General features: G+C 49.8%; 6 protein-coding genes across 6 annotated transcripts; 2 read left to right on the top strand and 4 right to left on the bottom strand.

Annotated features, from left to right (window-relative positions):
* Positions 1 to 2,854: 2,854 nt before the first annotated feature.
* EMH_0034580 (uncharacterized protein) lies at positions 2,855 to 4,294 on the bottom strand (the record flags this gene model as incomplete). The annotated part of the gene is made up of 2 exons (XM_038022555.1): positions 2,855 to 3,858; positions 4,252 to 4,294. The coding sequence occupies 2 exons, from the start codon at positions 4,292 to 4,294 to the stop codon at positions 2,855 to 2,857; spliced, it is 1,047 nt and encodes a 348-aa protein (XP_037878409.1).
* A 3,547-nt stretch (positions 4,295 to 7,841) lies between these two features.
* Positions 7,842 to 11,885, top strand: EMH_0034470 (uncharacterized protein; the record flags this gene model as incomplete). The annotated part of the gene is made up of 11 exons (XM_038022554.1): positions 7,842 to 7,998; positions 8,160 to 8,377; positions 8,601 to 8,702; positions 9,011 to 9,142; positions 9,287 to 9,417; positions 9,551 to 10,105; positions 10,295 to 10,562; positions 10,785 to 10,982; positions 11,085 to 11,177; positions 11,308 to 11,671; positions 11,839 to 11,885. The coding sequence occupies 11 exons, from the start codon at positions 7,842 to 7,844 to the stop codon at positions 11,883 to 11,885; spliced, it is 2,265 nt and encodes a 754-aa protein (XP_037878408.1).
* A 723-nt stretch (positions 11,886 to 12,608) lies between these two features.
* Positions 12,609 to 14,476, bottom strand: EMH_0034360 (uncharacterized protein; the record flags this gene model as incomplete). Its single annotated transcript, XM_038022553.1, has 2 exons — positions 12,609 to 14,272; positions 14,383 to 14,476. 2 exons carry the CDS (start codon positions 14,474 to 14,476, stop codon positions 12,609 to 12,611), a joined length of 1,758 nt encoding a protein of 585 aa, XP_037878407.1.
* A 1,015-nt stretch (positions 14,477 to 15,491) lies between these two features.
* Positions 15,492 to 17,175, bottom strand: EMH_0034250 (uncharacterized protein; the record flags this gene model as incomplete). The annotated part of the gene is made up of 6 exons (XM_038022552.1): positions 15,492 to 15,666; positions 15,798 to 15,983; positions 16,111 to 16,187; positions 16,331 to 16,464; positions 16,613 to 16,711; positions 17,142 to 17,175. The coding sequence occupies 6 exons, from the start codon at positions 17,173 to 17,175 to the stop codon at positions 15,492 to 15,494; spliced, it is 705 nt and encodes a 234-aa protein (XP_037878406.1).
* An 847-nt stretch (positions 17,176 to 18,022) lies between these two features.
* On the top strand, positions 18,023 to 18,835 carry EMH_0034140 (uncharacterized protein; the record flags this gene model as incomplete). Its single annotated transcript, XM_038022551.1, has 4 exons — positions 18,023 to 18,066; positions 18,268 to 18,321; positions 18,450 to 18,514; positions 18,699 to 18,835. The coding sequence occupies 4 exons, from the start codon at positions 18,023 to 18,025 to the stop codon at positions 18,833 to 18,835; spliced, it is 300 nt and encodes a 99-aa protein (XP_037878405.1).
* An 835-nt stretch (positions 18,836 to 19,670) lies between these two features.
* EMH_0034010 (Chromosome II, complete genome, related) lies at positions 19,671 to 20,218 on the bottom strand (the record flags this gene model as incomplete). The annotated part of the gene is made up of 3 exons (XM_038022550.1): positions 19,671 to 19,748; positions 19,868 to 19,974; positions 20,110 to 20,218. 3 exons carry the CDS (start codon positions 20,216 to 20,218, stop codon positions 19,671 to 19,673), a joined length of 294 nt encoding a protein of 97 aa, XP_037878404.1.
* Positions 20,219 to 26,828: the final 6,610 nt, after the last annotated feature.

Raw genomic sequence — 26,828 nt, 5'->3', positions numbered from 1 at the left:
GGCTGACTGTCGATGAAGTCCGTTCGCGAATCCAGAGGACGGGAAGATGCACTCAGAGGAACGGAAGACCCGCTGTAGTCCTGCCAATATCAACGAGTACTTGCAGTATGCTTAAAATAAAGTGTTGCAACGCAAAAATACTGCCCGAATGGCTAACGGCTCAGAATACCTATCGTTTGCGCTGGCGTGGCGGGAGAAACGGGAGACGGCGACACGACGGCGGCGTGCACCGCGCACGGCGAAACTGCGCGCCGCGTGTGGGTTTGAAGCCTTGCCTATCTTCTGTAAACCTGAAATATGGAATTAAACGGAAGTTCCCTGAAAATAGAGTACGAACGTGAGTTGCATTTTTGCACATGCGGCGCCCCCGCCAGCACCTGGTTACGGCAACGGCTGCGGTCGCAGCTTGTNTTGTGTCATTGCGCCCGTAATTGTAACAAATACGAGGAGATCAACAGCATAGCTTTAGGTATCAATTGTGCTGAATATGTGTGACTGGATTTTGCCGTCAATTGGCCTTCAGACTTCCCTCCTGCGATATTTATTGTGCAGGAGTGCAGTTTCAACTCCACGAACTGCGCTGCCTTACATATTCTGTGCTCGAAACAGAAGCGGTACGCCTATATCAAAAAGGTGCAACGCATTATAATTTTGTTTGCAGTGTCATTGGGGGGGATAGGCAATTAACAGCAGTGAACGTGAAGAATAGGAGTAGCGCCCGACCTTCGCATTTCGTAAAATACAATACATGATGTGGATTCTTCTTGGAGGTCTTTTCAGTTGAACGAGCAGTACTACTTAGTGAAATTCCAGAGACGGTGCCGATAAGGTGTCCGTCCAGGGCTTGAGGAGAAACTAAAAGAAACACTTTCACAATTCTGCTGCGCACACCAGGCAATGATTATCAAAGCGAACTTTCGGATATCCCTTCAAAATATGGAGGCTAAATCGCTCTTTTACTGGCGAAACAAGAGTGTATCCGCTGGCGCCTTCACCATTTTCGGTAGTAAATTGTTGAGCGTAAGCAACGCTCTGTTTCGGCTCAGACAATCAAGCACTCGGCGTCATCTCATAATCATGTCATAATCGTGGGATTGGCGTCGCACGTTCACTGCCATTGTCTTAGGTTATTGCGTGCACAGTGTGTAGGGATAAGCCTCACATGGGTCCCCTGGTGCCCTTAAGCGCAGTTTCGATTATTCGTTGTTTGCAGGATGGTATCTTCGCGTGGGTACACATGTTGACAGATATGCCGGAGGGCTGTTTACCCCTAGGGATACCAAGGCACTGGGCAGCACCTAAACAGCCAGCCTCCTTTAATCTTCACGGTCGACATCTAAGGCTTCGGCAAGCGCCGAAGCAGGGATGAACTCGGCCGTCAACCAAGTTCCTAACCCAAAACTGGTTGTCTACGAACACGTTGCAATTATTTCCGAAGCATTTAAGGGATCACCATGACATGATGTGAAACAAAGCAGCTGTCACACTCTGTTCCATTAACAACGGTCGGAAACAAAGCTCGAGTCGCTTCTGTTCATCAGGGTCAGATGCATCCGTGTGGCCGTTACGTATAGGCTTAATAGGCACGCAAGAGATGTGCAGAACCCATTAATTTAAAGGTATTGTGGAGCATGATATACATGGGTTGCAAAAAGCAACACACGCTTACAAACTGCAGTTCTCATTATGGCCCTAGAATATTTAGCCACTGAAAAGGGTTCAGTTCATGAATATTTGAAGCGGCGCCGTTACTGTTTGAGCGGGTCTCAATAATCTAAGTCTCCATATATTCCACAAGACTAGGGTGATTCATGTAAACATAATGAGGCTTAAAATCTTTACATTTTTCTAGGTGGTTCGCCTGCAGCGTGGCAAACATTCGAATAGAATTCCTACTCTACTAGTACTTGTCCACATACATACGTGTGTCTGGCTAGACACAGCCCAAACTACGAACTGCTGCAGTGAGAAGTCCCCTGTAGTAGACGCGCAAGCATTAAGGAGAAACAGCTCGCTCCGAATCCTATAAGTCACCTCTGTAAAACTACTAGCAGCGAGATTGCTCCTGTACTTGGCAATCTCGGCTATCTCCGCTTTAACACCCTCTAATTTCTTTAATACAGCATGTTTTGCATATAAAGGAAAGGCGGGGAAATGTCACGGCAGAGAGTGGAAGCCAAATGTGCCAAGGTCAGAGGGAAAACAGCTGAGTGGAACATTTAGGTGAAGAGTTGCGGCTATAAGGCAACAATCCAGGCCACTGCGGCTGTCCACTGGGCATCAGGGAGGGCCCATTTTCTTGACTGCCATCTTGTAGAGAATTGTGCAGGCAGTTCTTCAGGATGGCGCAACTCACACCCTGTGGATGATATTAAATTAAGGACTGGGTGGGGTCCTTTACTGAATGGAGCGGCACTTGCTTGTCTGAATGAAGTACCCAAGAACCCACTGTTGCTTCGTCAAACTAAAGAACGGGCAGCTCTTTCACTACTACAGAAGCTACACGAGGCACCAACTATAAAGTCGATAAATATTTAGAATGTTAGCATACAGTTTCCAGCGCTTTAGGCAATATTTGAACTTCCGGGTATTACTTTGGAGTGGAAACGCACTAACGAACCAGCCCTGGACCTGTGTAACACCTTTCAAGTCCCGAAGGACCGAATTGAGTAACGTTCGTACCGCTGTACAATATACAAACTTGACGGGGAAAATGGCTCGTGTGTTGGACAAGCACAGCCAATGCAGGGGGGGGTACCTTTCTCAGGACCGAACGCCCCGTTGCAAAAACCTGTGAAATGTTGGCTGTCCATTTAGTTCCATGGCAGTTGTTTTCCTGTGACCAAGTCACCGTTTAAGCGACTGGAGCTAAGAAGTAAGAGTCCGACTCAAACGTTGGAGCAGTGGAAGGCTTGCAGGTAGTTGTGGTGGTGTGGCAAGGGGGGGGAGCAGTGGAAGGCTTGCAGGTAGTTGTGGTGGTGTGGTGCGGAGGGGGGAAAAGGCCGTGAATGTAATGGTGATGGTGATGGTAGTGATGATGATCATTTTTTGGTGGGCATGGGGAGTGAGGCGGCCTCTCGGGCTTCTCGGGCTTGCAAGGCTCCTCGGGTTTCTCAGGCTTCTCGGGTTTGCAAGGCTCTTCAGGCTTCTCGGGTTTGCAAGGCTTCTCAGGCTTCTCGGGTTTGCAAGGCTTCTCAGGCTTCTCGGGTTTGCAAGGCTTCTCGGGTTTCTCAGGCTTCTCGGGTCTGCAAGGCTTCTCGGGTTTCTCTGGCTTCTCTGGCTTGCATGGCTTGTCGGGTTTCTCGGGCTTTTCGGGTCTGCAGGGTTTCTCGGGTTTCTCTGGCTTCTCTGGCTTGCATGGCTTGTCGGGTTTCTCGGGCTTTTCGGGTTTGCAAGGCCTCTCGGGTTTCTCAGGTTTTTCTGGCTTCTCAGGTTTTTCTGGCTTCTCAGGTTTTTCTGGCTTCTCAGGCTTCTCAGGCTCCTCGGGCTTTTCTGGCTTTTCTGGCTCTTCAGGTTTTTCTGGCTCTTCAGGTTTTTCCGGCTCTTCAGGTTTTTCTGGCTTTTCAGGCTTTTCTGGCTTTTCAGGCTTTTCTGGCTTTTCAGGCTTTTCTGGCTTTTCAGGCTTTTCTGGCTTTTCAGGCTTTTCGGGTGCTGGGGTTGATGGCACTGTGGAGCTGAAGGGAATCTGCTCACCCTCAACATTGATAGCCATGCGCCCGCTGAGCAGCTGCAGAATTAAGTTCGGATCGACTTCACCGAGATATCCAAGCTGTGGATAAACATTGGAAAGCTCTGCTGCTTTTGTTCCGTTTGCATTTTGGCCCCACGTCTCGGATGCCTGAGAAAGACTGATGCTGGCTGCAAGGAGCGCAGCAAAGCGAGTTAACACCGCCATTATAAATGGACCAAAGTTACCTGTGTTTTGCCTCAGTGGCATAACATGTGAGATACTCTTACACGTGCAACTGGTGACCAACCATAGCCAATTGCCGCTCAACTGGTGGGGACGTTGTGTAGTGCGACCATCGCCTATTGCCGACGCCGGAGCGACAGTGCACCTTGCCTATCCGTCGCCTCGAGCGCCTAGCGTCTCCTGGTTGTCTAAAATGGAATCCTGAGTGTCTGCGCTGCAAACATGCTGCTAAAACGTCCCAAAAGTCTGCCAAACGTGAGCGGAAATGCGTGCTCTTGCATAACTAGCATAGTGGTCATGGTACGTGGCGATAGTTGCTTCCTTCCGCTCACACTCACCGCGTTTAGGAAACATTTCAGTGTAAGGTGTATAAGTAAGCATCAAAATGCTCTAAAATTTGGTTAAGGTGTTATGTGAATGCGTTTCTTTTTCCAAAGACAACGCATTCACATGACACCTTAACCAAATCCTCGCGAAGGTGACCTACGTTGGAAACGGCGGCTGCCAGCTGGAGCCGTGCTCAGGCAGTCCGGACTGCGTGTGAACTCTCCCTTCCCGCTCAGGTGAATTGGGCGCGATCTAATTTCAGTAAATTCGGCCTTGACATAATGGAAAGTGACAAACTAGGCTAGTGACCTTCTGACATACGCATCTCGCCGTTAATTACCTTGTGAACCGTTGCCGTAATGCCGTGGGGTTCTGCAGGGCTGCTGAAGGGTGCGATAAACGCCTACTTTAAGCGATAACTAAATCTTTCACGGAGAACGTATGTAAAACATAACATTTAGGTAAATAAGGGCAGGAGGCGTAGGCAATTGAGATAGAACTCCTCAGAGAACATCTGATGGTGAAGTGCGAAGCGTGGATGGAGCACACCACCAAAGAGTAGTGATAGCGGACCGGAACGTATTCACAAGCGAAAAGACACGCGAAAATATTCTTACTCGCAGAAGGTGTTTTCAAATGAAAGACCGAGAACAATGTTCTGGCTTGTGTTGCAGCCGACGTTGGTACGCCTCTAGCCTACATACGACTGCTTGAGTAACCAGGTGAGTAATCCTATTGACAAGCTAAGACGAGGCATATGCATTCTTCTAATTGGGAGGCACGAATTACAATCTAAGAAGAGGAACGAAAGTACTATCCGATGTAATAGAACTTCCCTATTGTAAATGAAATTCCCCATTGTGGTGCGCCCGCACTACAGTTGCCCAAACAAACGCTCTCCGACTGGTAAATGGCGCCTATGAGAAGTGCCTGTCTCGTCAGATCTCATCGGTATTCTTGAATCTGAGCACGGCGGGGACGGCTGCGGAGTTGCAGACAGTTTTGTAAGAGCTGCTTGCAGACAACGTTGAGCCGTCAAGCGGCAAATACTGGGTTGATAAATTGCGGCCGCGTTGAAGGTCTTTTCATGGGAAAGTGGGAACTAGCAATGTGTGAACCGCTCCAAGTTGCTGTATTCATCTGTAAACGTATGGATTCTTATATAAAGTCGGAGGCGAAGGACAGGCAGACAAACATAAGGAGCGGGAGACTGTTTCTCGGCGGGTCTCGATCAGTAGTAACACTCAACCAGTATTGCTGTTGTTCATTAGGCAAGGCAACCTTGCTTTTGCGGTAGATGCAGTTTATTCACTGCCGCCACTATGTCGCTGCTCGCATTTCCAGAGAGAATACAGTCCACCACACTCCACGCCCTCGTCATGGTCAATAATCTTGCCCTCAAAAGCATTCAGTTTTGAGCCTGAGTTTTACTAGGTGAGATGATGCACCGAAGGACCCAAAGGAAGGATTGTTTTGCTTTGGTATTACCTGTGAAGACTTTTTGTGTACTGCAGCCCCGGACAAGGTTGGCAGCAGTGCCATAGATTCTATCAATTGCCTGTCAATCTTCCAGATATGATGCACGGGAGCATTACTTAAAATAGTGGAGAGATTAATGATTTGCCAGGGAGTATGCTAGTAAAAATATGGCGTGTCTGGACCTCCAAAAAGTAATATGCCTGCTGTGGTAGATGATGTCCTGTAGACACCACAAAGAGCACGTGGAGAAATAAAGTCCATTGTCGAAAATATAAAGAACTGTAACAGAATCGCTGCTTGTTCAGCGACGTATCACTTTATAGTATGTTCCATAATTTTACAAAAATGCATTTGTTCAATATTGGGACGTTGGGCGACAATGTTCCGAAGCTCTCCCTTCTCGTGCAAGCAAAACGCTGAAGAGATAGTGTAGTTGCTACCAGCAGTTACAGTCCCGCTTGATCAGTGAGAAAGGAGGGCTTTTCCTAATCAAAAATGGTGATTTTAAAGGGTCTCTGAGTGCCTTGAAGACTTTAAGAGAAAGCAACTGTTTCTCTCGGGGCTCCAGAAAGAGCAAAGCCGTCGCTCAAGGGGTGTAGAGAAGCGCGCTTGCAAGCTCCCCGCACAGCGGCTGCGTCTTTTTGGATGGACGCTTGCTACTCGTTAACGCACAAACGAGTGTTACTCGGAAGCGAAATTCGTGGGTTTGTGCGTGTTTAATGGGATCCTTGATACGTACTGCATTCATCCCCAGGTCATCTGGGTTCCGCAGTACAAAAGTGCCCACCATCACCCGTTGCATCACAAGCTAAGGTGAGGGAAGATGTGATTCAGTCGGCGAAGGTAGCCCAGTCTTCACTGCTCAGCTGAGACAAGAAGTGGAGCCATCCCTACACATTCAGCCACTTTGTGTGCTCTTGTGCTGCACAGAAACAGACACTGAAAACAGTGATAGTTCGGCACAACGCCACCATGCCGGTTCCAAAGGCTGCTCGGCCAGCACATGTAAGGTGACCGAAACTCTGCAAGGTGCATACAATTACAAATTCAAGTTTCCTTGGCTGCCTACGAAAGTGAATTTGGGCCGACATAAGTCCTACTTCTCTCTGCCAAGCGTTTGTCAAGCAGACTTTTCCGCATTTGGCGGGCGCTTCCTTCAGGGGCGTCGCTCTGCTGCGGAACAATTTGGACAGACAGACAAGATAAGCCCACTTGTCCCTTTATGATATCCGCCCTATACCTTCAACAGGGATGGAAATTTGCTAAGGTTGTGTAGTTCCTATATTGCTCCTGCGCGCGACTCCACCAGGATGGCATTCCTCTCTGGAAATCCTCCAAAACAGTGGGCGACGCCTACAGGAGGTGTTGCCTAATCCCTGATTAATATTGTAGGAGGCTATTACGATTCAAAGAGGTGGGGGCACTCTATTATGGTGAGTGTAGAAGGGAGTTTGGTCGAGCCGGCGACAGCGGCGATCGCAGTATGCAGCAGGCCTCGGTATGGCCCGGTTGACCATTGGAGCGGCATCGGGAGAGAGAGCAGGGACAATTAAAAATGCATTAATATCGATTAATATTGTTAAATATAGGATAAACACTGTCATATGTGACTTTCAACCATTCTACTAGTGGTTCAGTGGCTCACCGACGCCTTTCAGCACCAAGCGGCCTTGAGCCTTGAACGCTTCCGCGGCGCATCCTAGAAGCGTGAATCGACGACTGCTTGTATGATCTTACAGAAAGGTCTCCAAATATAATATTGACTAGCCAGGCTGTGGCAAGAGGCTGTCACCTAAGCTGCACGGGTCCTCGCCCTCTTCACCCTCAGCTGCCATATACTGGCGGTCAGTCTGTGATGCCTTGTTTTTCACCAAAAGTAGCAAAACTAGCACTTCCAAATATGATAAATGTTTTTATGACTGCAGGAAGGCATAGAGAAGTGGATACGTGCCCTAGAAATCTACGTGTTCCCCTAAGGACCTGTCTTCTTCTGTTACGCCTGATGTCTTGCGCTAGATCCCTTGGCGCCACCGCATGTCAATAAAGGGGACCGATTCACTCTGCGAGTGCCTGAATTCCAAGATCAGCCTAGAACCCGCAGTGCGTAGACAACTCGACGGTGATGGTGCGGAAGGGCGGCGCAACCGCCGAGTTCGTGTATGGACTGGGTATCAGCTCCCTCCAGCCAGCGGATCAAGTGGATCACAGCGAAGAAACGCCCTTGCGGTTTGTTAGCGTGCAACTACAGCTCTCCGATTCAAGCAAGAATTTAGACGTTGGTCGGTCTCCTACGCTACCTTGTCCTGGGGCCGAGTGTTAGCACAAAAACGCACGCTCATTAAATTGTTGCGAAGAAGTCGGTGTATACAATGCAGCTGTGTATCCCTGCTGCCGTCCTTGTTGATCGAATCTGCGGTTCGTTGCGGGCGCTGTGTTTCAGACGTCCACGCTTTCCTCTTTGAGTCCGATGGCACATACGTAGACTGTGTGTTTTATAAGAACCCGACCCTTGCCGGCAAAAGCGTCCGACTTCTTCAACAAGATAAGGAGCTCCTTGTAGACTTACGTTACATCCCTCAGAGGTGCAGCTTCATCGTCTGTACTTTGGCAATCTACTCCGGTGGCACGGTTGCTCAACTAGGGGATGGCTCCGTCCAGGTACGCGCGGTTAAATATAGCGCTGAATTCGTAGGCAAATGGAAAAACATACTATAGCAAGGGGCTTTATCTGCACAAAAGCAGTGCAGGTAGTTCTGAATGGGTTTCCGGTCGGACCTTTTGTCTCGGATGGAACTGGATACACCCAGAAACCTTCCATCGGATGGCAATGCGATCTGCTGTTCATGTCCCCATCATGCTTGCTAGTTTATGTGTGCTGCAGCTTAGCGCTCTTGTACCTCGCTTAGGGCTAGAAGAGAATGCAGATTTTCCTCATCTTCCCTGCGGTCAGCTTCCCCCAGGCTCCTCCGAATTCTATGAATGGGTATGCCTCGGAATGCTTCCGTTGAAACCGAGGAGCAGCCTTGGAGAGGAATGTGGTATGATGCTATGCCTGCTCGCCCATCATGCCGGCTTCTGGTACTTCAAGCCTGTGTTAAAACCCGTCACAGCTTTTACACCTCAGGGGCTAATCGAACCAGCGCAGGTACAACTTCCTTCCCCACCTATGCAGAGAGAGCTAAGTTGGGTTTTTTGGTACTTCAAGCATAGAATCATCTTTTCCGAGTATCTTCAAGAGTCCAATGGCCCTTATTTAGTTTCCTATCTCACTCCGCCTATCTGTTACCTTAGGATTACGTTACGAGGCACGTTGCGGGACTGAGTGAAGAAACTCCGGGTGTAGAACTTGGCTCATTGATTAAGGCAGCTCGTGAAGGTACCCATGTACAGTTTGAATTGGCAGACACAGAATGGCGTCTACCAGTGAGTCAAGCATGTAACTTGGTTAGTACGGCTATTCAAATGATGAGCCTAGCAGTATTGATTTGTGGAGACGGCAGTGGAGGTCGAGGCATGTGAATTGGTTCATGCTTTCTTTGCTGATGCATTTTGCTTCTCGCTCGCTAGGACGACCAGGAAGAGCCTGCAGGACACCATGCAGTCGAAACTCGGGAATATGGGACCCGGAGGGGAATTGGACTTGATACTGGAAATTTGGTTGGAGGTGAAGCGGAAAATGAGGAATCGGAGATTTATAGGTAAGGGTGCGGAGACCTATCTGGGTCATTGTTACTCCATATGTATTCAGGCGGAAGTGTTTCCCTTGTATCCAAACGTATTTGCTTATCGTTCTGTGGGGAAAATGTGGTTCTGTCGTGATATTTCTTCTAGAAGGAACATAAAGGGGTTCATACGCGACGAAGGCACGCCAACGCGGCATGGCACTGAACAGCAAGCAGATGGATTCGTTGCTAAGCAAGAGATAGAACGGCATATAGTGCTGACTGGAGATCAAGGAGATGTGGCTGTGGCGAAGCGAACTGGCAGGCAGACAGCTCCACTGTCGACGGATATTGCCAGCTGTTCACATGATGAAATTCCACCAGGCGTTCAGGCAGGCAGAAGACCTACGATCCACACGATGGCCGGCCGCAGAGGTGATTACAACAATGCTCAATTCCGAGACAATTATGTAGGCCCTTTTGACAGGGAGCAGCATCCTGATGACAGAGGTGGGAAGAGAAGCAATGGACAGCAGAGAGAGGGCTTATGCACCTCAGAAAGTGAAGAGTATAGTGGGGGCCGTTCGAGAAAGCAGAGAGATACGGGAAATGGAGATAACGGTGCTATCCAGGAGGCAGTTTTAGGAGAGCACAAAGGCATTGGCGGCGGAGCCAACCGATTTTACCGGGGGGCGAGATCGGACGACAAACTGACAGGGGACCAGTGAGCACTGGCATATATAGTTGCATTTAAAGACAGTTAGCGGTTAGCGGTTACCAGCGTAGAAGAAAATCTACAGCCCACCGTCATTATCTTCACTCACTGCCCATTCTATCTAGGCACAGAGCCTGCTGTAAATCGTTGAAACCGTCGTGCCAGACTGATTTTTCTGCTTCTGAATCCCTTTAGTAGATCCGACGATGGAGAACCCTTGCTTGTACCGCATCTTCCCGTTGATGGACACGAAGAAGAGCCCGGAGTGCACGCATACGACAGGCACTTTGCGGCAGGACGACACGACTGGTGGAGAGACTCTGTTGAACGGCGTTTAAGTGCACTAGAGCGTTCTGTCGAAAGCATCGGGCGCAACCTCCAAATGGTTGCGACAGCAACGTCGGATATGCAGAAGAACAACAAACTTTATATTCAGGAACTTCGTGAGAGGTTTACAGAGCTGAAGGTACACAAGGCAATTTTACAGTATAAATGGAAGGCCGCTGGTCTTGGCAGCAGATACTGAGGGTCAGCTGTTACAGCGCCCTTCTTTTTGACGAACTCCTGCCAGTGGTGACTGGTGGATATCCTTAATTATTGAGCTTGCACTCACGGTTTTTCTGTGTGACTGTAGTGTTACGACAGAGCTGACGGCTTTAGCATAAGTTATGTTGTGCTTTCCCTGCAGAGTGACGTCGCCTCAGACATTGAATCTGCGTTGTCGGGCCCCGTGGAAGCCCTGAGCGTGAGGGTGAAGCAGGTGAAGGACGAAGGAGGAGCTGATGCAAAGCAGTTGGCAGAACAGAAGCGAAAGCTTTGGGCGGTAGACCGGATGGTTCTTCTTCATGAACGGAATTGGCATCTGCTTGCACAGTCCATATCAGAAGTAAGGAATGAGTTCACACGTTTTTTTGCCCGGAAAGACCCTTCATTTGCAGTTGCCCACCTCTCCAAACCGGTAATTTTGTTGCATTCGATCTGACTTCAGCTTCGGTTTCAACTTTCGGGACTTGAACAGCGCATCGAGCAAGCTGTACCTGCCATTCGAGGCTCTACTGTACCGCCAACGGATAACGCAAAGGTTTGTTTTACTTTCCTAGAAAAAGTAAACTTAGATCTGTCCCTGAAAGCACGTTCAAAGTTAGGGCCATCAGCAAGCGAGCTCGATGGGTGGTTGGTGCGCCCGGTGCCTCGTTGTATTGTGCGTTCAGGGACTGCCATTGTCGCTGCAATCGTCCGCTTTTTTGGCTAGTATGGAAGAGCCGAATGCCAGGGAAGTGCTTAATGCGTCAAGCGCCACTCAAAATAATGCCACGAGTGCTCTACAGGACCAGGGACAAACCGTATTCGCCTCTCAAGCCTTAGATGAGCTTAACCGCATACAAAGCCACGCCGAGGCATTTGGAGCTTGCATGCGGCGGCTAGCCAGTGGGACTGCTTCTGATGGTTTGAAAGGGCTCAATCCGATTGAACGCCGCGTTTTGTCCTTCGCGGGAACTCCGAAAGTGTTTGAAGCATTGCAGGATCTGGAGAGGGCTCTGGAAACCATTAATTCGTGTGGACCAGGAAGTCCAGGTACAAGGCTTTATTAGGTGTACACGTTCATTGGTGTAACTACAGTCAATCTCAGAGTCCGCGTAAGTAACCGACGCTCACCATATACAGACAGTAGTTACTCAGGACCGTAGGAGCTTACGAACTGTGTTCTTACTTATACTGAGTGCTGCCCTCTCGCCTCCTAGAGTTTCCCCCGTTCTGCGGGGAGACGGTCCATATGGACATCAAATGAGGCGACGCAGGAATTGTGTGGATTCTGAGCAGCAGGTCCGGCATGTGCCAAAGAACTAGCAAAAACAGCAGTTTGTGCTGCTCTTTTCGCCCTTCAAGGAAACAGCTTTGGCGCCGGGGCTCCAGTGCCGTTCCATTGCTTCTCCTGTGTGGAGTTCTTATAAACTGAATAGTTCTCAACATAAGGCGTTTTAAATATTTTCGTGTTGAAGCACGCAGTGTCGCTTACATCACAGAGCCAACTGCTTCTGTGTAGGGCAGCCTACGCCAAATGCAGGTCTGGCATGCAAGCTGAGTGGCAGCGAAATTGATGGTTCAACGATGAAATGCATCGTTGAATTGGATGAAGAACCATCATCTTATTGCCCCCCCCGATTCTGCTGCGGTTCGAGCCTGTGACTTTGGCCAACACAATAGTGAAGTACGATGCGACTGTAGTGAGGTTGCAGCACCAGGAGTGCACGCAGTACCTATGTGGATATCGATCGCGAACTCGTATATGCGTCTTACACTGCTTTCCAAGGAGTGTTGTTAAACTTCAATCTGAAGCCGTGGAAATGATGGATAAGTGGCCAGGCAATGCCAGAATATGAATCCGCCGTCGGCGGCCGGACAAATTATACGAAGGCGAGGTTTACAAGTGGAATTGAAGTAGGCGAGAATGGTTCCAAGCTGGAATAAAATTCATGATTCTTACAAATGAGGAGACATTCCTAGTCTCTGCTCACGCAAGAGCGCTCGCCTCCATCGTCATGGTTACACCAGCAAGGGCCGCCACCTTCAGGGACAAAACCTTGTGTCTTAAAAGAGGCTTCTTATGCTGCCTTTCAGAGCTGCCACAAATGTGTTTATTGGAGATGCCGCAGGCGCTACGACACAGTTTTCCCAGGCAAGCTACGATTAGCGAAGCTACCTTGCCAACGAATACAAAGAGAGCAATAATAATTAGAATTATGGCTGCGAGAGAAAGAAGCGATGCACAGAGGATGCAGAGGTGACATAAGTACATTCGACTTTCGGAGGGACCTTTCCAGCCCTGACATGTCCATTGGCCAATACCAGGCTGGTGCTGTCGCTGTTCAGACCCAAACGACGACAGGAGCTTCTCCTTAGCAAGACGGCCTGTTACCGCGTCGAATGTCCTGGAGAGAATCCACGTTTTTGTTTCGAGTAACTCCACCAGCACCCAACTGTCGGCCACCGCATTAGCCACGCGATTTGCAGCAACATTCGCAACGTCTTGTGCTGCAAAACGTTCTGCTGGTAGCCTAGTGTGGACCTTCACTGCGGGAATGTTTACCAAAGAACACACCTCTTGAAGTTCTGGGCCTACGGCTGCGAAAGCGAATGGGTCAGCAGGGTGGTTTGCCAGTCCACGCTGAAAAAGCTGATTCATCTCTTCGCGCTGCTGTTCGCGTCGAGGGCTCTGTATCTGCAAGCATGCCTGTCGCAGCAGCTTGTCGCTTGCTGCAGAGAAAACACCTAGTACAAGCAGTCGCCTGTCTGTTCCACCGCCCTTCGCCCTTTCCAGGTGGGACAACGCAGGTTTACGCAGACGGATGCCAATGAGTTTGCTCGGAAGCAGGCGCCTTGACTCTGCCAACCTAGCAATACCCGCAGAACGTGCCGTTGCAGCCATGCGTGCTAACTTGTCAGCTGCAGCACTGAGGCGCAGCGTTGCTGCGTCGCCAAAGGGCAGGGCGCTCTTAAATGCCTCTCGACGTGAAGTTAAGTCAAATATTCGATCCCACAACCACCGGAAAGCTGCATCAGTAAAAGACCTTGCAGCCGACGGACGAGAAATGGGCTCCCAAGAGTTTAGCATGCTGCAAGAAGTGAATAACAAGTTACTTCGAGACGGCGAACGAGTCCCCGAATGCCCTGCACCTTCGTCTTCACAAGCATGTATCAACAGCAGGGCAGAGTGCAGCTGGAGTAATCGCGAGAAAAGTATTGCGTTCCCCCCCAGCAGTGTTTGCGTGTAGGCTTCAAAGTCGTGTGATAGCGCGGCAATACGTTCCAAACTAGCGAGCTGCTGCACTGGCTTCGCGATCAATTCGTTGACGAGGTGCTCGCGCTGCTTCTTGTATACTTGTAGTCGAGTGCGAAACTTTAAGCCTTCGCTGTGAGTCAGCTGCCGGTGCAAGTGGAGGGGTCGCTTCTTCTGCATCTGACGGTGCAGACGGCGTATTGCTTCGCTCTTTTCTCTGGCACGAAGAAGTTGAACTCCCGATGGAGCGTCGCCCTCGGACAGTTGCGGCAAATATTCTGGGCGCCCTGCTTCATCACGGAGATGATCGTTCGTCGTTGGAAACAAAATTAGTTGCAGGGGGTTCTCGATGAACTCAAGCTCCCCAAAATTGCGCTCCGTGTACAGCAAACGAGGGCCTGAATCATAAACGAAAACGTTTCGAACCCAGGCAAGGGACGTGGCAAATAACATGAAAAACTGCTTCTACCATTATCCAGCAAGTCTAGAAAGGCTGAATATAAAATACCTGTTATGTCCGCATTGAGGGAAGACGCGAATGGAATCCCCTCAGTCAAGAAGTAAGCTGCAAGCTCGACCATTGCTGGAGCCGCTCGGCACATTGACTCGGGTACCCCGTGCCCCAATCCGCTGCTCGTCATATCGAAGAGATACAAACTCGACCGATCTTCCTTGAGGAGCCCACCCTGCTGGGGCTGATCAGCAGAAAATGGTGGTGGTGGGAAGGCCCCGAGATAAGCTGGGGCCCGTGGACGCCTCCAGTCTTGCCGTGGAGCAAACACATTTGGCTTCGCTGCCGCGCGGAAAAGCGCTAACAGAAAGAATGGTAGGTGGCGAGGAATCCACCAAAAGAGCTGGGATTGCGTGGGCGGTAGGGTGCAGCACTGCGCTGAGGAATCGCAATCATTACTGACGTTGGTTCCTTCCATTTGCCCACTCTGTGCTTGTAACGTGAACTCATCAGCTTCCGGGTCTGCTAGCTGCCGGAGTCGCTGAAATGGAGTCAGGCTTCCGCTTATATGACTGTGAAAAGCGGTCAAATAGCTTCGGACCTCTGGCTCATTCAGGCACCAGTTCTCTGGGAGGCGCTGGCAATGCATGGCTGCGGCAAACCACCAAAGAGCCGTACACCACGTCTTCGGCACATAGTACAGCATCATGGGTAACATTTCTACATATACGACCAGGAAAGAGGCAAGCAAAGGACAAATCGCTACTATCATCTGTCGTAGTTTCACGCGTACCTGCAAACTCTGCGAAGTGCGTGTCACCTGATAATATGATCGGTGTCTTCGCTCCGGACCCGGCTAGCAATGCATACAGGCGCTCTCGTGCCCAAGGGAAGTGACTCCAAGTCTCCGTCACCAATCTGACAAATGCACACATACAACGCACAGATGTGCCTTATCCCAGCGTGCATACCAAGCAAGCAAAGAGAAAGCATGATTCTTGGCGCATGAGCTGTCAGAAAAACAGCTCTGCAACCCATGAATAGCCCAGTGCAACCACTCCAAATGACAGCTGAGCCAGAAGACAAAACAACTGAGTGCATCCGTGGGTGTAAATGTTGCCACGTAGTGCGCATTCGGCACGCTTATTCCCACAAATAAGCAATTTTCATGTAGGGACTGAAGTCGTAGCATCTTGCCTGTGGTTGGCGAAGGTCTGCAGTGAAGAGACCACTAGATTCACGTCTGCTGTGGACAATTGCAGCTCCTGCTGCAGCCATGCCCACTGCTGCTCTCCCAGCATGTCTCCCATGTCCATGAGCCACCAGCTATCTTTTTCAAAGCTGCACATCCCCATGCACAGCATATTTCGTATGGGCGGAACGGCTTTCTTTCTATGATGAGGAATGAAGAGAAGCAAAGTCTTAGGAGACAACAACCTTTACAGTATCTTTTTCGTAACCAGCCGACTCACCGCAAATCAAGAAAGATCACTTTGACGTTGAGATCTTCGCCAATATAAATTTCGTGAGATGAATACACGCCCTTCCAATCCAGCGACCGAATGGCAGCAGTCTCGTCCACACCCAGAAAATTGAGCATGGTCTCCTTCGACTCTTCCGCAGGACCACAGACACAAGCCTCACGCTGCATTGTACCTCTAGGTAGCACAACCAATCATGAGTGCAGCGGAGACCCCATAGTGCGGGTTGGACTCCCAAGAGTCAAAAGCCGTAAGCAAATGTGGCCGACTAAGCAACGGTTGCATACCATATTTAAATGTGTACATTTTGTTGGCATTATCTTCGCCCATGTCATGGTCGTCCCAAGTCCCCGCAATACTGGGAACTTCTCTCAAGAATTCCTGAAAGTAAAGGAGAACCGGTACTGGTGTCGAAGGTAACAACAGGTCTACCATGAACAGAAGACAGGCGGGCTGTGTAAGCCCGTCTCCCTCTGCTCTTCACGACATTTATCCTTGTGGAGGAAATGTACAATTATCCTCACCGTGTACTCTGTATTAGCAAGCTGGCTGTTGTAAGCTGCGATGAGGCCCGGCGGAGGAATCGGCATCTTTCCCTCCGAGAGCTTCCACAAGAAGTTCCTTGAATCACTTGCAGTTGGGAGCTGCATGTGGTCCGCTGAACAAAAGCATATGCACACCCTAAACTTGGTACGCAGTAAATGCAAATGCATAGTCTGCGTCATAATTACAGTTCGCCGTAGGGGGCTGCAGGAACAGGGTGCGTGGAAATGGCGGATCAACTGTGTTGAACCAAAGAGTGCTACCGTATACGTTATCGCCCATCCAGAGGAAAGCATGGGGCCTTCGGCGGCTGATGTACTTCCACACTCGGCGTCCTTCAATATCATGTTTCGCATCTAGCCCTGAAACGCATGCCACACAGCATCTCCTGTGTTAAATATAATCTGCCTTACCACCCTCAGTGTCGTGTACCCAGTCATGCCTACGGCAGCGTCGACATATTCTATCATATACTTGCCCTCTGGCTGTCTGTTGCACGAAGCATATATAATTCGGTGAGGGCTATGCGGATAGTAGCCCAAGTCGTAGGGGGGGAAAGACGACGATGGAAAGCTGCCTAGAGGCTTCCAGAATGCAGGTGAAGGCTTAAAAACGTAATTAGTGTCTACTCCACTGTCTCTTGTTGAGGTTAAGCCGGCATCGTTTGCCCCCGTCGCCAGTCCAGAAGTGCCCTCCAGGGGCAGGACCTCCGACATGTCGTCGATTGCCACGACGCAAGAACATAGAGCGAGAAGGAGATAAGCCAAACGTAGGGGGCTGATAACCGCTGACGGTCCATATGAGCCTCCTTGCTGTTGCCTTGCATTGAAGGACCGAGCGATGCATAGGAGATCCCGAGACATCATGTCTCCTGCGCTGCCGTTCAAGTGCAGCGACCAGCAGCTCCAACAGCCCTTCACCGCACATCCAGATAGTCCGGATTGTCTGTATTCAGCTAAGTTGCGATGACGTAGCTTTGTATTTGGTTTGGCATCGGTGGAGAGCAGCGTGTAGTCAGTCTTATAAGCGGCGAAGGCTACGACCGTGCGACGCTACGGTTGTCAGCCATTTCTCGGACCCCCTTTCCGTTGTGCTGGGCACTCAAACAGCTCAGTACGCCCAGACAGAATACTAACTGTACAATGGGCTGCAGGAAATAACGCTAATGGCACCTGCAACCAAATCGAACGATTGGCTAAGCGATGCCCCGGTATGTGGCTCACGCCCCGTTTTTAGGGAGACAGCCTTCTAAGAAACGAGCCAAACAAACCGTACGGACTCTCAGAAGGCTTTATATCAGCTAACAATCAGCATTTTTCTCGGACATAAGGACTTTTCCTCCAGCACACGAATAACAACCCCCAGCCCCAAAGAAGCCCCAGGCAGTCATTGGGACTGCACTGCCAGCCTCGATATAACTACCAAGAGTATGCGTGTTCCATACTGCTTACTTGAGAATAATTTGTTACAACTTCTGGACGGTAGTTGAATCACGTAGGCAGGGAGGCGTACTGCTCCGTCTGTTACGTGCGGGCACCAGAACAGCGGTGTAACGGAGCGGTGCCACTTCCCTCTATTATGCCGAAGTGGCAGTTGTTCCCTTCACTGTCTCTTTTGGCTCATGTGAAGGAGGTTCGCGTGCGCCTACACCCTGGACGGGTGGCTTCTGAAGGATGCCGACAGCTTGCCTCTATGTTGATCAGCAGCACGACACGAAGTAAATATCCAGGGCTTCAATCACGCGTCGAATTCTTAGGGTAGGTTTGGTGGGGCGATATGACCTGCGTGGCTTCTAGGTTTCGACAGGAGGGTAGGCACAAAATGAGTCCATCTACCACACAACTTTTAAGGTAACACCTCAGCTTTTTGCGTTGTCGGTATACGCAGAGGATAACCATTTCGTGTTTTTTTGCTTCAGGTACGATGCCCCATCGGAAGTGCACATCGAGTTGAACAACGGCAAGAAGTTCAGGTGAGGCCAGTGGGTTGTCCCACGTGTCCAAACGTTTCTTGTGAATGTTCTGAAAGCGTATAGGTTTAATGGTCTCGTCACGCATGATTTCTGTCGAATTTTGTGATTCTTCTGCGTTGGACCTCAAGGTTCGCCTGCGACGGGTTGTCTCTCAAAGAGCTGCACATGCGCATAGACCGAGAACAGTATCAGCGTAAGCCACGGCGCCATTTCAGCTTAATGTTGCAGCATACTAACCTACCAAGAGTTTACGCTGTGTCTATGTCATACACGGGTGCTAGCTTTGCCTGTTTGCAGTTTACGTTGAACACATTAAGGAACATGCAGCTGACGCAACAGCTGATGACGATGGGTGACATTTACTGCTGATATCGAAGGTAACCAGGAGGCGTACTTCGAGCACATCCCTTGGCGTTCGGCGTTAGAGGGCATGAACGAGAGTGGTGCTAGGAACTGGATAAAAAAGTGGTGCTGGGAACTTGATAAGACCAAAGTTGTGCTGGGAACTGGATAAAACCAATGTTTCCCAAAGTTTGTTCGCGTTTGAGTTTGAACTAAGCCACATTTGAAGCTGTGATGCCTTTATGCGTCGTAGCCTTCGCTGTCCGTCGATTATGGCGGGGCGGTTGCCCCGATCCCGTGTGTCCCCGGGGTAACCAGGTTTATTCTCATGTACCCATCCTTATCTGATATTTCACTTCGACAACCCTATTTTTCCATAGTGGATTCTTCTGCCGCTCAATCCTAAGCAGTAATGCCTATGTGAACGTGCAAGAACAGGGCTCCATAGTCGGGAAACAGGCACTATGTAGACTGAAGCATTCCTGTCATCTGCAATCTAGTGTGCTCTTCTATTCCGCTATCCACTGTAGCAAGCGGCAAGTTTGTACTTGCAGCTCAGCAGACTACTTTCTACCATGGAAGCCAAAATATTTCATGGCGCAAATCTTTGGGTGATCCTTTCTCTTATCGACCCAGATTGCAGTCAACACCAAAGGTACAGCCCTTTCCCGCCATTGATCTTCAGAGCGAGGAGGAACGGGCCGCTGCCTCATAGGCACTGCGCATCCAGAGCTTCAAACTAGCATGTCGGCGCGAGCCTCAACTGTTTACCGCGGGGTAGGGAAATGGCTGCACTCTCTGGGGTTGGAGCTCACCCACGCCCCATTTTCTGTGTGGCAACAGACTTACGAGGTGGGTCAAGTTATACTAGGTCCATCATTTCCACAGTGGTGTCCAAGCGGACAGTGAAAGCCATGCAAACAGAGGCTCCCAATCAACCACAGCCTCAGGCGGTATACTGCCTGACCAGTTTTGTCTGAGCTTGTTACTTGGGCAACAACCTCCGGCTAGATCTTGTCCGCCTTAACTGACAAGAAAGGATGTGTCATCAAGTACTTCTCGGGGAGCCAGTTGGAACCCCTTTCCTGGGAACATATCAACACATGGAACCACAGAACGAGATCTGAATCACCCTCTATCAAACCTACCACGCAGAAACAGGCACACCGTCACTGCTGACGATAATCGGTTCCTCGCTACTCACCTTGCGCCTTCTGTCTAGATACCGTGTCATTGGGTTGCTGTTTTCTGCTCGTTCTCTCTCCTTGTTTGCAAGCATCCACTCCGTAGTGAAGCGCTTAGGCTTGATACCTGAAAGGGGAAGGCAATGTCGCATCATGAAGAATGCCGCCGCACGCCGGCACTTGAAAACCCCTGACTGCGAAGCATGTCAATGACACAACACGGAAGCGTCTTGCTGCACAGACGGCGACTGCCCAGGCCTACCGATGAGCGAGAATGTTGTTATCATGAAGGCGACGGATAGGGAGAACAGCAGCAACGGCACCGACGCCACGATCATGTTGTGTTGCAACAACCAGGCGCTGAAAACCATATGCCGCACCACAACTGGAAGATCACGCAGGAGTTTTTCGGTTCGAGAGTGACGCAGGGAGGCAACTGGAGCCCAATAACTTCAAAGCAATGCCGCTACAGTCGACAATGCGGCGGTGGCAAAATTCTTCGACTTACTAGTGAGCAGGGCTGTCCCTTGCGAACTGCCCTTTATAAACTGTGTGAAAGACGCCCACTGGAGCCAAGTACCAACGCTGCCAGTCGTACTTATGGTTATACGTGGTCTGGGTAAGTCGGTAGACTTTCGGGCTGCCATCGGGTCCGAATTCTCGTGGAGGAGGGGACGGAAGATGTAGGTGTGGAGAATGTGTGGCAATATTCCTCACGTTAGAGAGCAGAGGTGCAAAGGAACTTCCCTTCCCTATTAGGGTTGCCGGACCCCTAAAAGTCAGGGCAGTAGGTCGTGCGCAAGAGCGCACGAGAAGGTAAGGAAACATCGCGACGTGATGGGTTGTCATACAAAAGAGGAATACAAAAGTAATTATCCACTTTTACGTGGGGAGCACTCAGCTCTAACTACGTTCAGTTGGGGCTGGGCGGAAGCCATGTCTTAGCAACAATGCAGGCGGTGTAGTGAACAGCGGGCTGTGCTGTACGTGCGTATCCTATGTCAACCTACTGGGTTAAAACTCTACATCTATTCTCTAAATGCAACATAGCTCTACTATTATGACCTAAATATTCAAAGAATCGTCCTTAAAACATATTCGAGTCCAATAGTCTTAAAAGGAAAACCGCGGAATCATAAATCTGAAGACGGTGGCGTAAGTCTCCCAGCCGCAGCTTCAGTTATCACAACGAGCCCCTAACCTGGTGTGGCTGACGAGCTTTCTTGACTTAGTTACCTTAAGTTTCTATCTAAACTATAACAGTTTATCTCTACTAGTACTGTATTTGTTCTCTTTCACCTAACAAGGCCTCTGAATGTTCCACATGAACTCCATTGTAATGCGTGTGCACTACAACTTCCCCACTTCGCGGACTGAACCAGGCGTCCCTAGATTGTGTTGTTCCCATCTCTCTATTCCTCTATTTTCGCCTGCCCATGGTATTGGGTCATTCCCCGGCCCTAGGGTAGTGGGTCACCTGCATTGCGTAGTTATGCTAGAGCGTTTACTAGAATNTAGAATAGTTATTATTATAACGCGTGCTCTCTGCCCCTAATCAGTGATAGAAGCGAGCTACAATGTAGATAAATACTTAAAGTAAGAGTTTCACAAAATTAGCTGACCTCCTTCGCCTGTTCTCAGGCCTCCTGGGAGGTGAGCTCAGGGCCTGGGTGTTGCGGGAAGGAGGCAGCTTGTAACGCTTGCTCTCTGGCCTCAATTAAGGACGGAAGCAAGCTGCAATGTAGGTAAAGACTTAAGCACGAGTTTTACGAAGGCAGCCAACCTCATGCGTGAACACAAGGGAGCCTCAGCGTAGCTTCCTTTCATGCATGCTTTACCTCTGTACACTTACCTAGTGTTCGTATTGGCTTACACGCAACCTATCAAGGCAAAGTGAAGGCTCCTGTGCGACCTGCAGGCAGGCCATAGTACAATTATTATGTTTGTTACTACTATTATCATTATTCCCTTGTTCTGTTTTGTGCGTTTTTTTTATAACTCTATCCATTCGTTTCTTTTCTTTTTCTCTTCCTTCTGTTCTTTATTCTTATCCCGTCCCTCTGAGTGATCCGCTTGTTGTCTCTGGATTGTAATGGCACGATTCTTTTCTATATTCATGCATGTGAGTTACACCGTTCTGCAACCTGAGACCGAGTGCGAGAGTAGTGCGCGTGCGAGTGCATGTGCACTTTCTCCCCCTCCTTTCGCTGAAAGACTGCCAACACGGCTGCAGCTTCCCGGCCGATACCCCACATGCCTGCTCCTCAGGGGACCCCTGGCTCGCCTCTACAATGATGTCCTTTTTTGGTGTTTCCGCACTAGTTCGAACAATAGGTATCCTTCATCACTTAGCATTCTCGATGCTCATTTTCGTCTCAAACTTAGACGGTAGCGTTCGACTGTCTTAGCCCGAAGGAGACTGTAGTGAATACCCATTAAAATTACGGCAACACAGCCGTGCTCGTTGTGCAAGAGTAAGGGTTGGTTGAACAGTGGAAATGCGTGTGTTTGTTGATGTTTACTGAGCAAATAATTGATGAATGCATTAAATATTGTTTACGAAGAGACGTATTGATATGACTACGGGAGATGATGTCATGAAACTTGATTCGAAATGTGTTCCAACATACCAGGCCGTCTCCTGTCCCAGCCCCAAATGCGGGGTCTAGTGGGGTTTCCGAACAGAACAATCTTGAGAGCAAACAAGAGAAGAACCTCCACTAAGCTTTTTTATCTTTGTTATTTTGCTGCATCAGATGAGATATCTGAGTGTCTGCAGCAGTTTACTTGGGGATGTCAGTTAACTTATGCCTGCCGGCCCGGTAGACTCAGCTGTAAGGTTCTAAGAATGCGCCCCACAGTCGTCTTTCAGAGGAACAGCCTACTAATATGTCATATTTATAAAAAATATTACACTAACATTTGGTATTCTCTAAGACCGTAAACAGCCCATCATCTGAGGGAACTTCGATCCCTACTACGTCTCACATTTGGATTTTTGTATGCATTTGTGTTGCCGTCAGGGGCATAAGACGCAGAGCCGCGGGCATTGTTTGGTGCATTCAGTGAAGGGAGTGGGATCAAGTTCCGAGAGCCCCATGATCCCTAAGGCCCCTAACTTCCCTAATCTGGCCCGCTGTAGGGGAGTTTCTCCCGCAGAATCCCCTGATCCCCTGAAACGGAAAGCGCCTTACAAGCGCTCTCATCTCCTTCCCCTCGACGTACTGCTGCTATTCCCACATTTATCGACGCCCTCTCTTTACCGAAGTATTCTCTTTTACAGATCTCCCACCAGCACTGTGCCACCACATCACTTGCTTCTTGCCCGTAACCCTCCTCTGACAGTCGCTGCGCCTTAAGCTGTGAACAACCTACTGACTGAGGATTAATCAAACTTTTCGAAGCTCCTGTATCTAGGAGAGCCTCCGATTGACGCTAGGCTACATCTACTCATGAGGCTGCTGTAGATGCCGCTGCTGTAGATCCCACACTACGCAGTGCGCCCCCCTTAGTAGGGTCGTCACTTACCCAGATATCACGCCACGATGGCGATACTGCATCATTCACCTCTTGCCCATAGCCCTCTTCTGAGACCTCAGTTTGCTTTGTGCTGTTGTTTCCCAGTTCTTGCCGTGGCTCTTCTCGTTACACCTTTGCTGACTCTGACCCACTCAGCTCCGTTGACCGCTGCTGGCACTCCTAGTACGTCTGTCTCCGCTGATACCGTTTAATTCGCCGTTTAAAACGCTCAGTTCCTTCGGCTGTGGAGGCTGTTGGCTGTATACCAGCACTTTCTCTTGTATTTATCCCTCTCCGAGCCAATATTAGACACTCTCTAGCATAGTATCCCATGCCTGCACACTTCTTACATATTTCTTCTGCTCGCCTTAATGGCTCACTGCGTAATTGACACTGTCGCGAGTTAGGTACCTTTCCCTGGCATTCAAAACGAGCACTATCCCACGGTCCGCCTTGTGATAGGGGAGTTGCTTTGTTATCGTCTAATTATTTCTCGCCGCGGTTTGCCTCCTTTCGCTGTCTCTGTGACCTAGCAAAATGCTGCCAAGGCGTTGAAGGAAGTCGTAAGGACGAGAGAGGAGGCACTATATAAGGCGATACTGTGGAGAATAATGGTACAAGAACTGAGACAAGGTTCTTTGTCAGTTATCTGTCAGCCATAAGAACTTCATCAGCTAGATTGGCTTTGAATAACTCCAGCGGACCTTCTGATGGCAGGGGTTCACCGCCACTCAATTCGCATTGTCTTGGGTTTTACCCCATGCTTGCGGCAGGCGCTTGTCACACCAGCAGTGGCAGGATTCTCGCACAGCTCACCGGCCAGGCCTCCACCCATTCACGGTCTCGCTACCTCATTCGTATTGGCGCTGTTCATCCTACTACCATCCTATGAAACGATTGCTTGACCCTTGCTTCTAGGATGCTTATGCTAACCGCTAGTTACGTACTATGTGTCCGGCCTAGCCGACGCTGACATTCTAGTGCCAGGCACTACACTGTCCCCACCAAACTATCAGTTGCTTTTCATCTTTGCTCGCAGCTCGCTTGATCCGTTGGTGGGATATTCATAGCTGAAGTACAGCTTTCAATTCCTGCCATGGACCTTTTCCCTCACTTTCAGGTGGAGGGCCCGATTTTCATCGCCAACGCTGAGCATGACCAGTTTCTAGTTGTGGCAATAGGTGCAATAGTGTGCAAACATAAGTAAGGCAGCAAGCTACAGGCTAACGCTGGCTGAGCAAGGCGTTGGAGATAGCTGAGACTGCTTTCTTATCCCCCCGTCTCAGGCAGTTGGTCAGGCGCTTTGACGCTAAATGCATTCCAGCGCCCGCTGCTTAAACTTTCCAGAAGTCTTCATGGAACACACGGAGGCCCTCCCCCGACGTGGCGAGCCTCAAAAGCGTCTCCACGCCCCGTTGTTGGGTTGCCACCGCTACCAACCCATGGATCGTGTCTGAACGTTCTCAGTGACGCTGTCACTGGTCAGCTACGGCGGCCTATGCCCTACAGTTGGGTTGGAGGCCGCTGTTGAAAGCTTGGATCCCAACCTAGTAAGAAGTTGAGCCGCTGCCAGTGGGCAGCATGAGTGCTCCTGTAATGTCAGGCACTACAGGCGGTCAACTGTTGGGCAGGGCACTACAACGGTGCCCGTGAATGGCATCGGGCGGCAGGCAAAAGTGAGCACTACGCGTTAAAATTCTAAGTGCGACAATACTAATTGTTGCTCGGTGGAGTACTATACATAAAAGGTGTGGTCCCCTTGATAGCTATTCCTTATGGGGCTCAGAGTCAGAGGCAATACTAGCTGCACACATGTGGGGGAAGTAGGGCGAGTTTCCCTCCTCATTGTCCTGGTAAGCGAAGATCCTCCCCAAAAAGCGAATTTAAAGCTCATAGAGGGGGTTCTGGGAGAAGGGGGAATCCAGCGAGGGCCATCCTCAAGCTTCCCCCCACCAAAAGAGATTGCATTGCTTATTACACGGCATGGGGTCCAAAAAAAACGAGCTGCTGGCGGCTTTAGGACCGTTGTGAGCTGTAACGGGGCCCAAAAGTATACACCAATCGGTCCTCGAAATCCTGCTCACTTTGACGAGAGCCGTCGATCTTGTTCGAGGGCCGTCGTGATTTGCGGTATGCAATTGAGTCAAGGCACATTATATAAGAGCTTACATAAAGCAGATGAGCTGGTCTCCAGTCCCCCCGCCACCCTGGGCACAGGGGACCAAGGGTCCTGGGATGGGGGGCAGGAGGCGGCCCGCCATGAGTTGCACCGCGCTCCTCTCGGTAACTTGTGTTGTAATGCCATGTGTGAGCGCAACCATGCCCCCGTCGGGGCATGCGCTAACACCAGGCAGTTGCTGAACACGTGCTTAGCCCTTACTAAGCAGCCTGCACGCAAGTAAAAATACGCATAGCAACTTCGGAGAGATAATGGTAAACTCGCCATACCTCCTGTTTCTAGGCGTCCTGCTCACAAGAGTGCAGGCTTCTGATTCTGATGGCATGTGAAGGCAGCCTTCCCTGAGTACTACTTCCCTTTACAGCTGCATCTTCTGCTGCGAAAGGAACCCACCCAGCAAGCGTGCCCAAAACCCTCTTGATGCGTGCACGAACACTTTAGTCAATTGTTACTGTGACGAAGCTACCTACTTTCCAGCATATACACAAATGTGAATGCATCCACCCATCGCTGGTAGGTTCTGCTGCACGCCATCTTCTGCAACCAGTTCCTTCACAACTGAACACGATGCGGCAGGACATCTGGGAAATTCTTCTTGCACAGCCGCAACTAGCTACCTCAACAAAGCACGGAAATTTGCCTTGTGATCTTACATGTTGCTTCTCTTATTCCACAAGTCCTCCTACCTTGGGGGCTGCATTCGCATATGAAAACTGCTACAAAGTTCGAATTTAAGCTCGCAGTAACCTTTGCAAGAGACAGGCGAGCCTTTGCAACGGAAGCGTGCGTCACAATATTGTGCTTCTCTACAAGGGCTGGCCTCAGCCCTACGTCTCTGTACTCGCCGCGAGTGTCCCAACCCGCAGTGGAGCAGAGCTCGTAAGCCGGCCGTAGTCCGTCAGTAGCCGCCACGCAACCCCCTTCCCAAAACACTATGCTTTTCGGGAAGGTAAACACTAGTAACACTCATCTAAAACTTCCCACATCGGTGCTTGACTGCAGATATGCTGTGAGCTTTGTGCCTTGCATCGTTTAGTTGTTTCTAACTCCAAGTTTAAATCCTATATGCATGTTTCTAATCCATATTGGCTCTACCACTCACACCTTTCTCCCCGAGGGAATACAAAGTCAAGTAACCTGGAAAAGATGACCTATTGCGTAGTACGACGTTTGCAGAAAGCGACCTTGAAGTCGAATGTTGCCTCAAAGTTTGACCAATCAACGTACAGTTGCGTAAACGATTGTCACAGCGTCAAAATTGCCGGCAGTAGCCAACACAGCGA

Source organism: Eimeria mitis, genomic scaffold (genome assembly GCF_000499745.2).
Source record: "Eimeria mitis Houghton genomic scaffold, Emh_scaff32, whole genome shotgun sequence".
In the NCBI taxonomy this organism is placed as follows: domain Eukaryota; phylum Apicomplexa; class Conoidasida; order Eucoccidiorida; family Eimeriidae; genus Eimeria; species Eimeria mitis.
The sequence above is the reverse complement of the archived record's forward strand: the minus strand, read 5'-3'. Positions and strand labels throughout refer to the sequence as shown.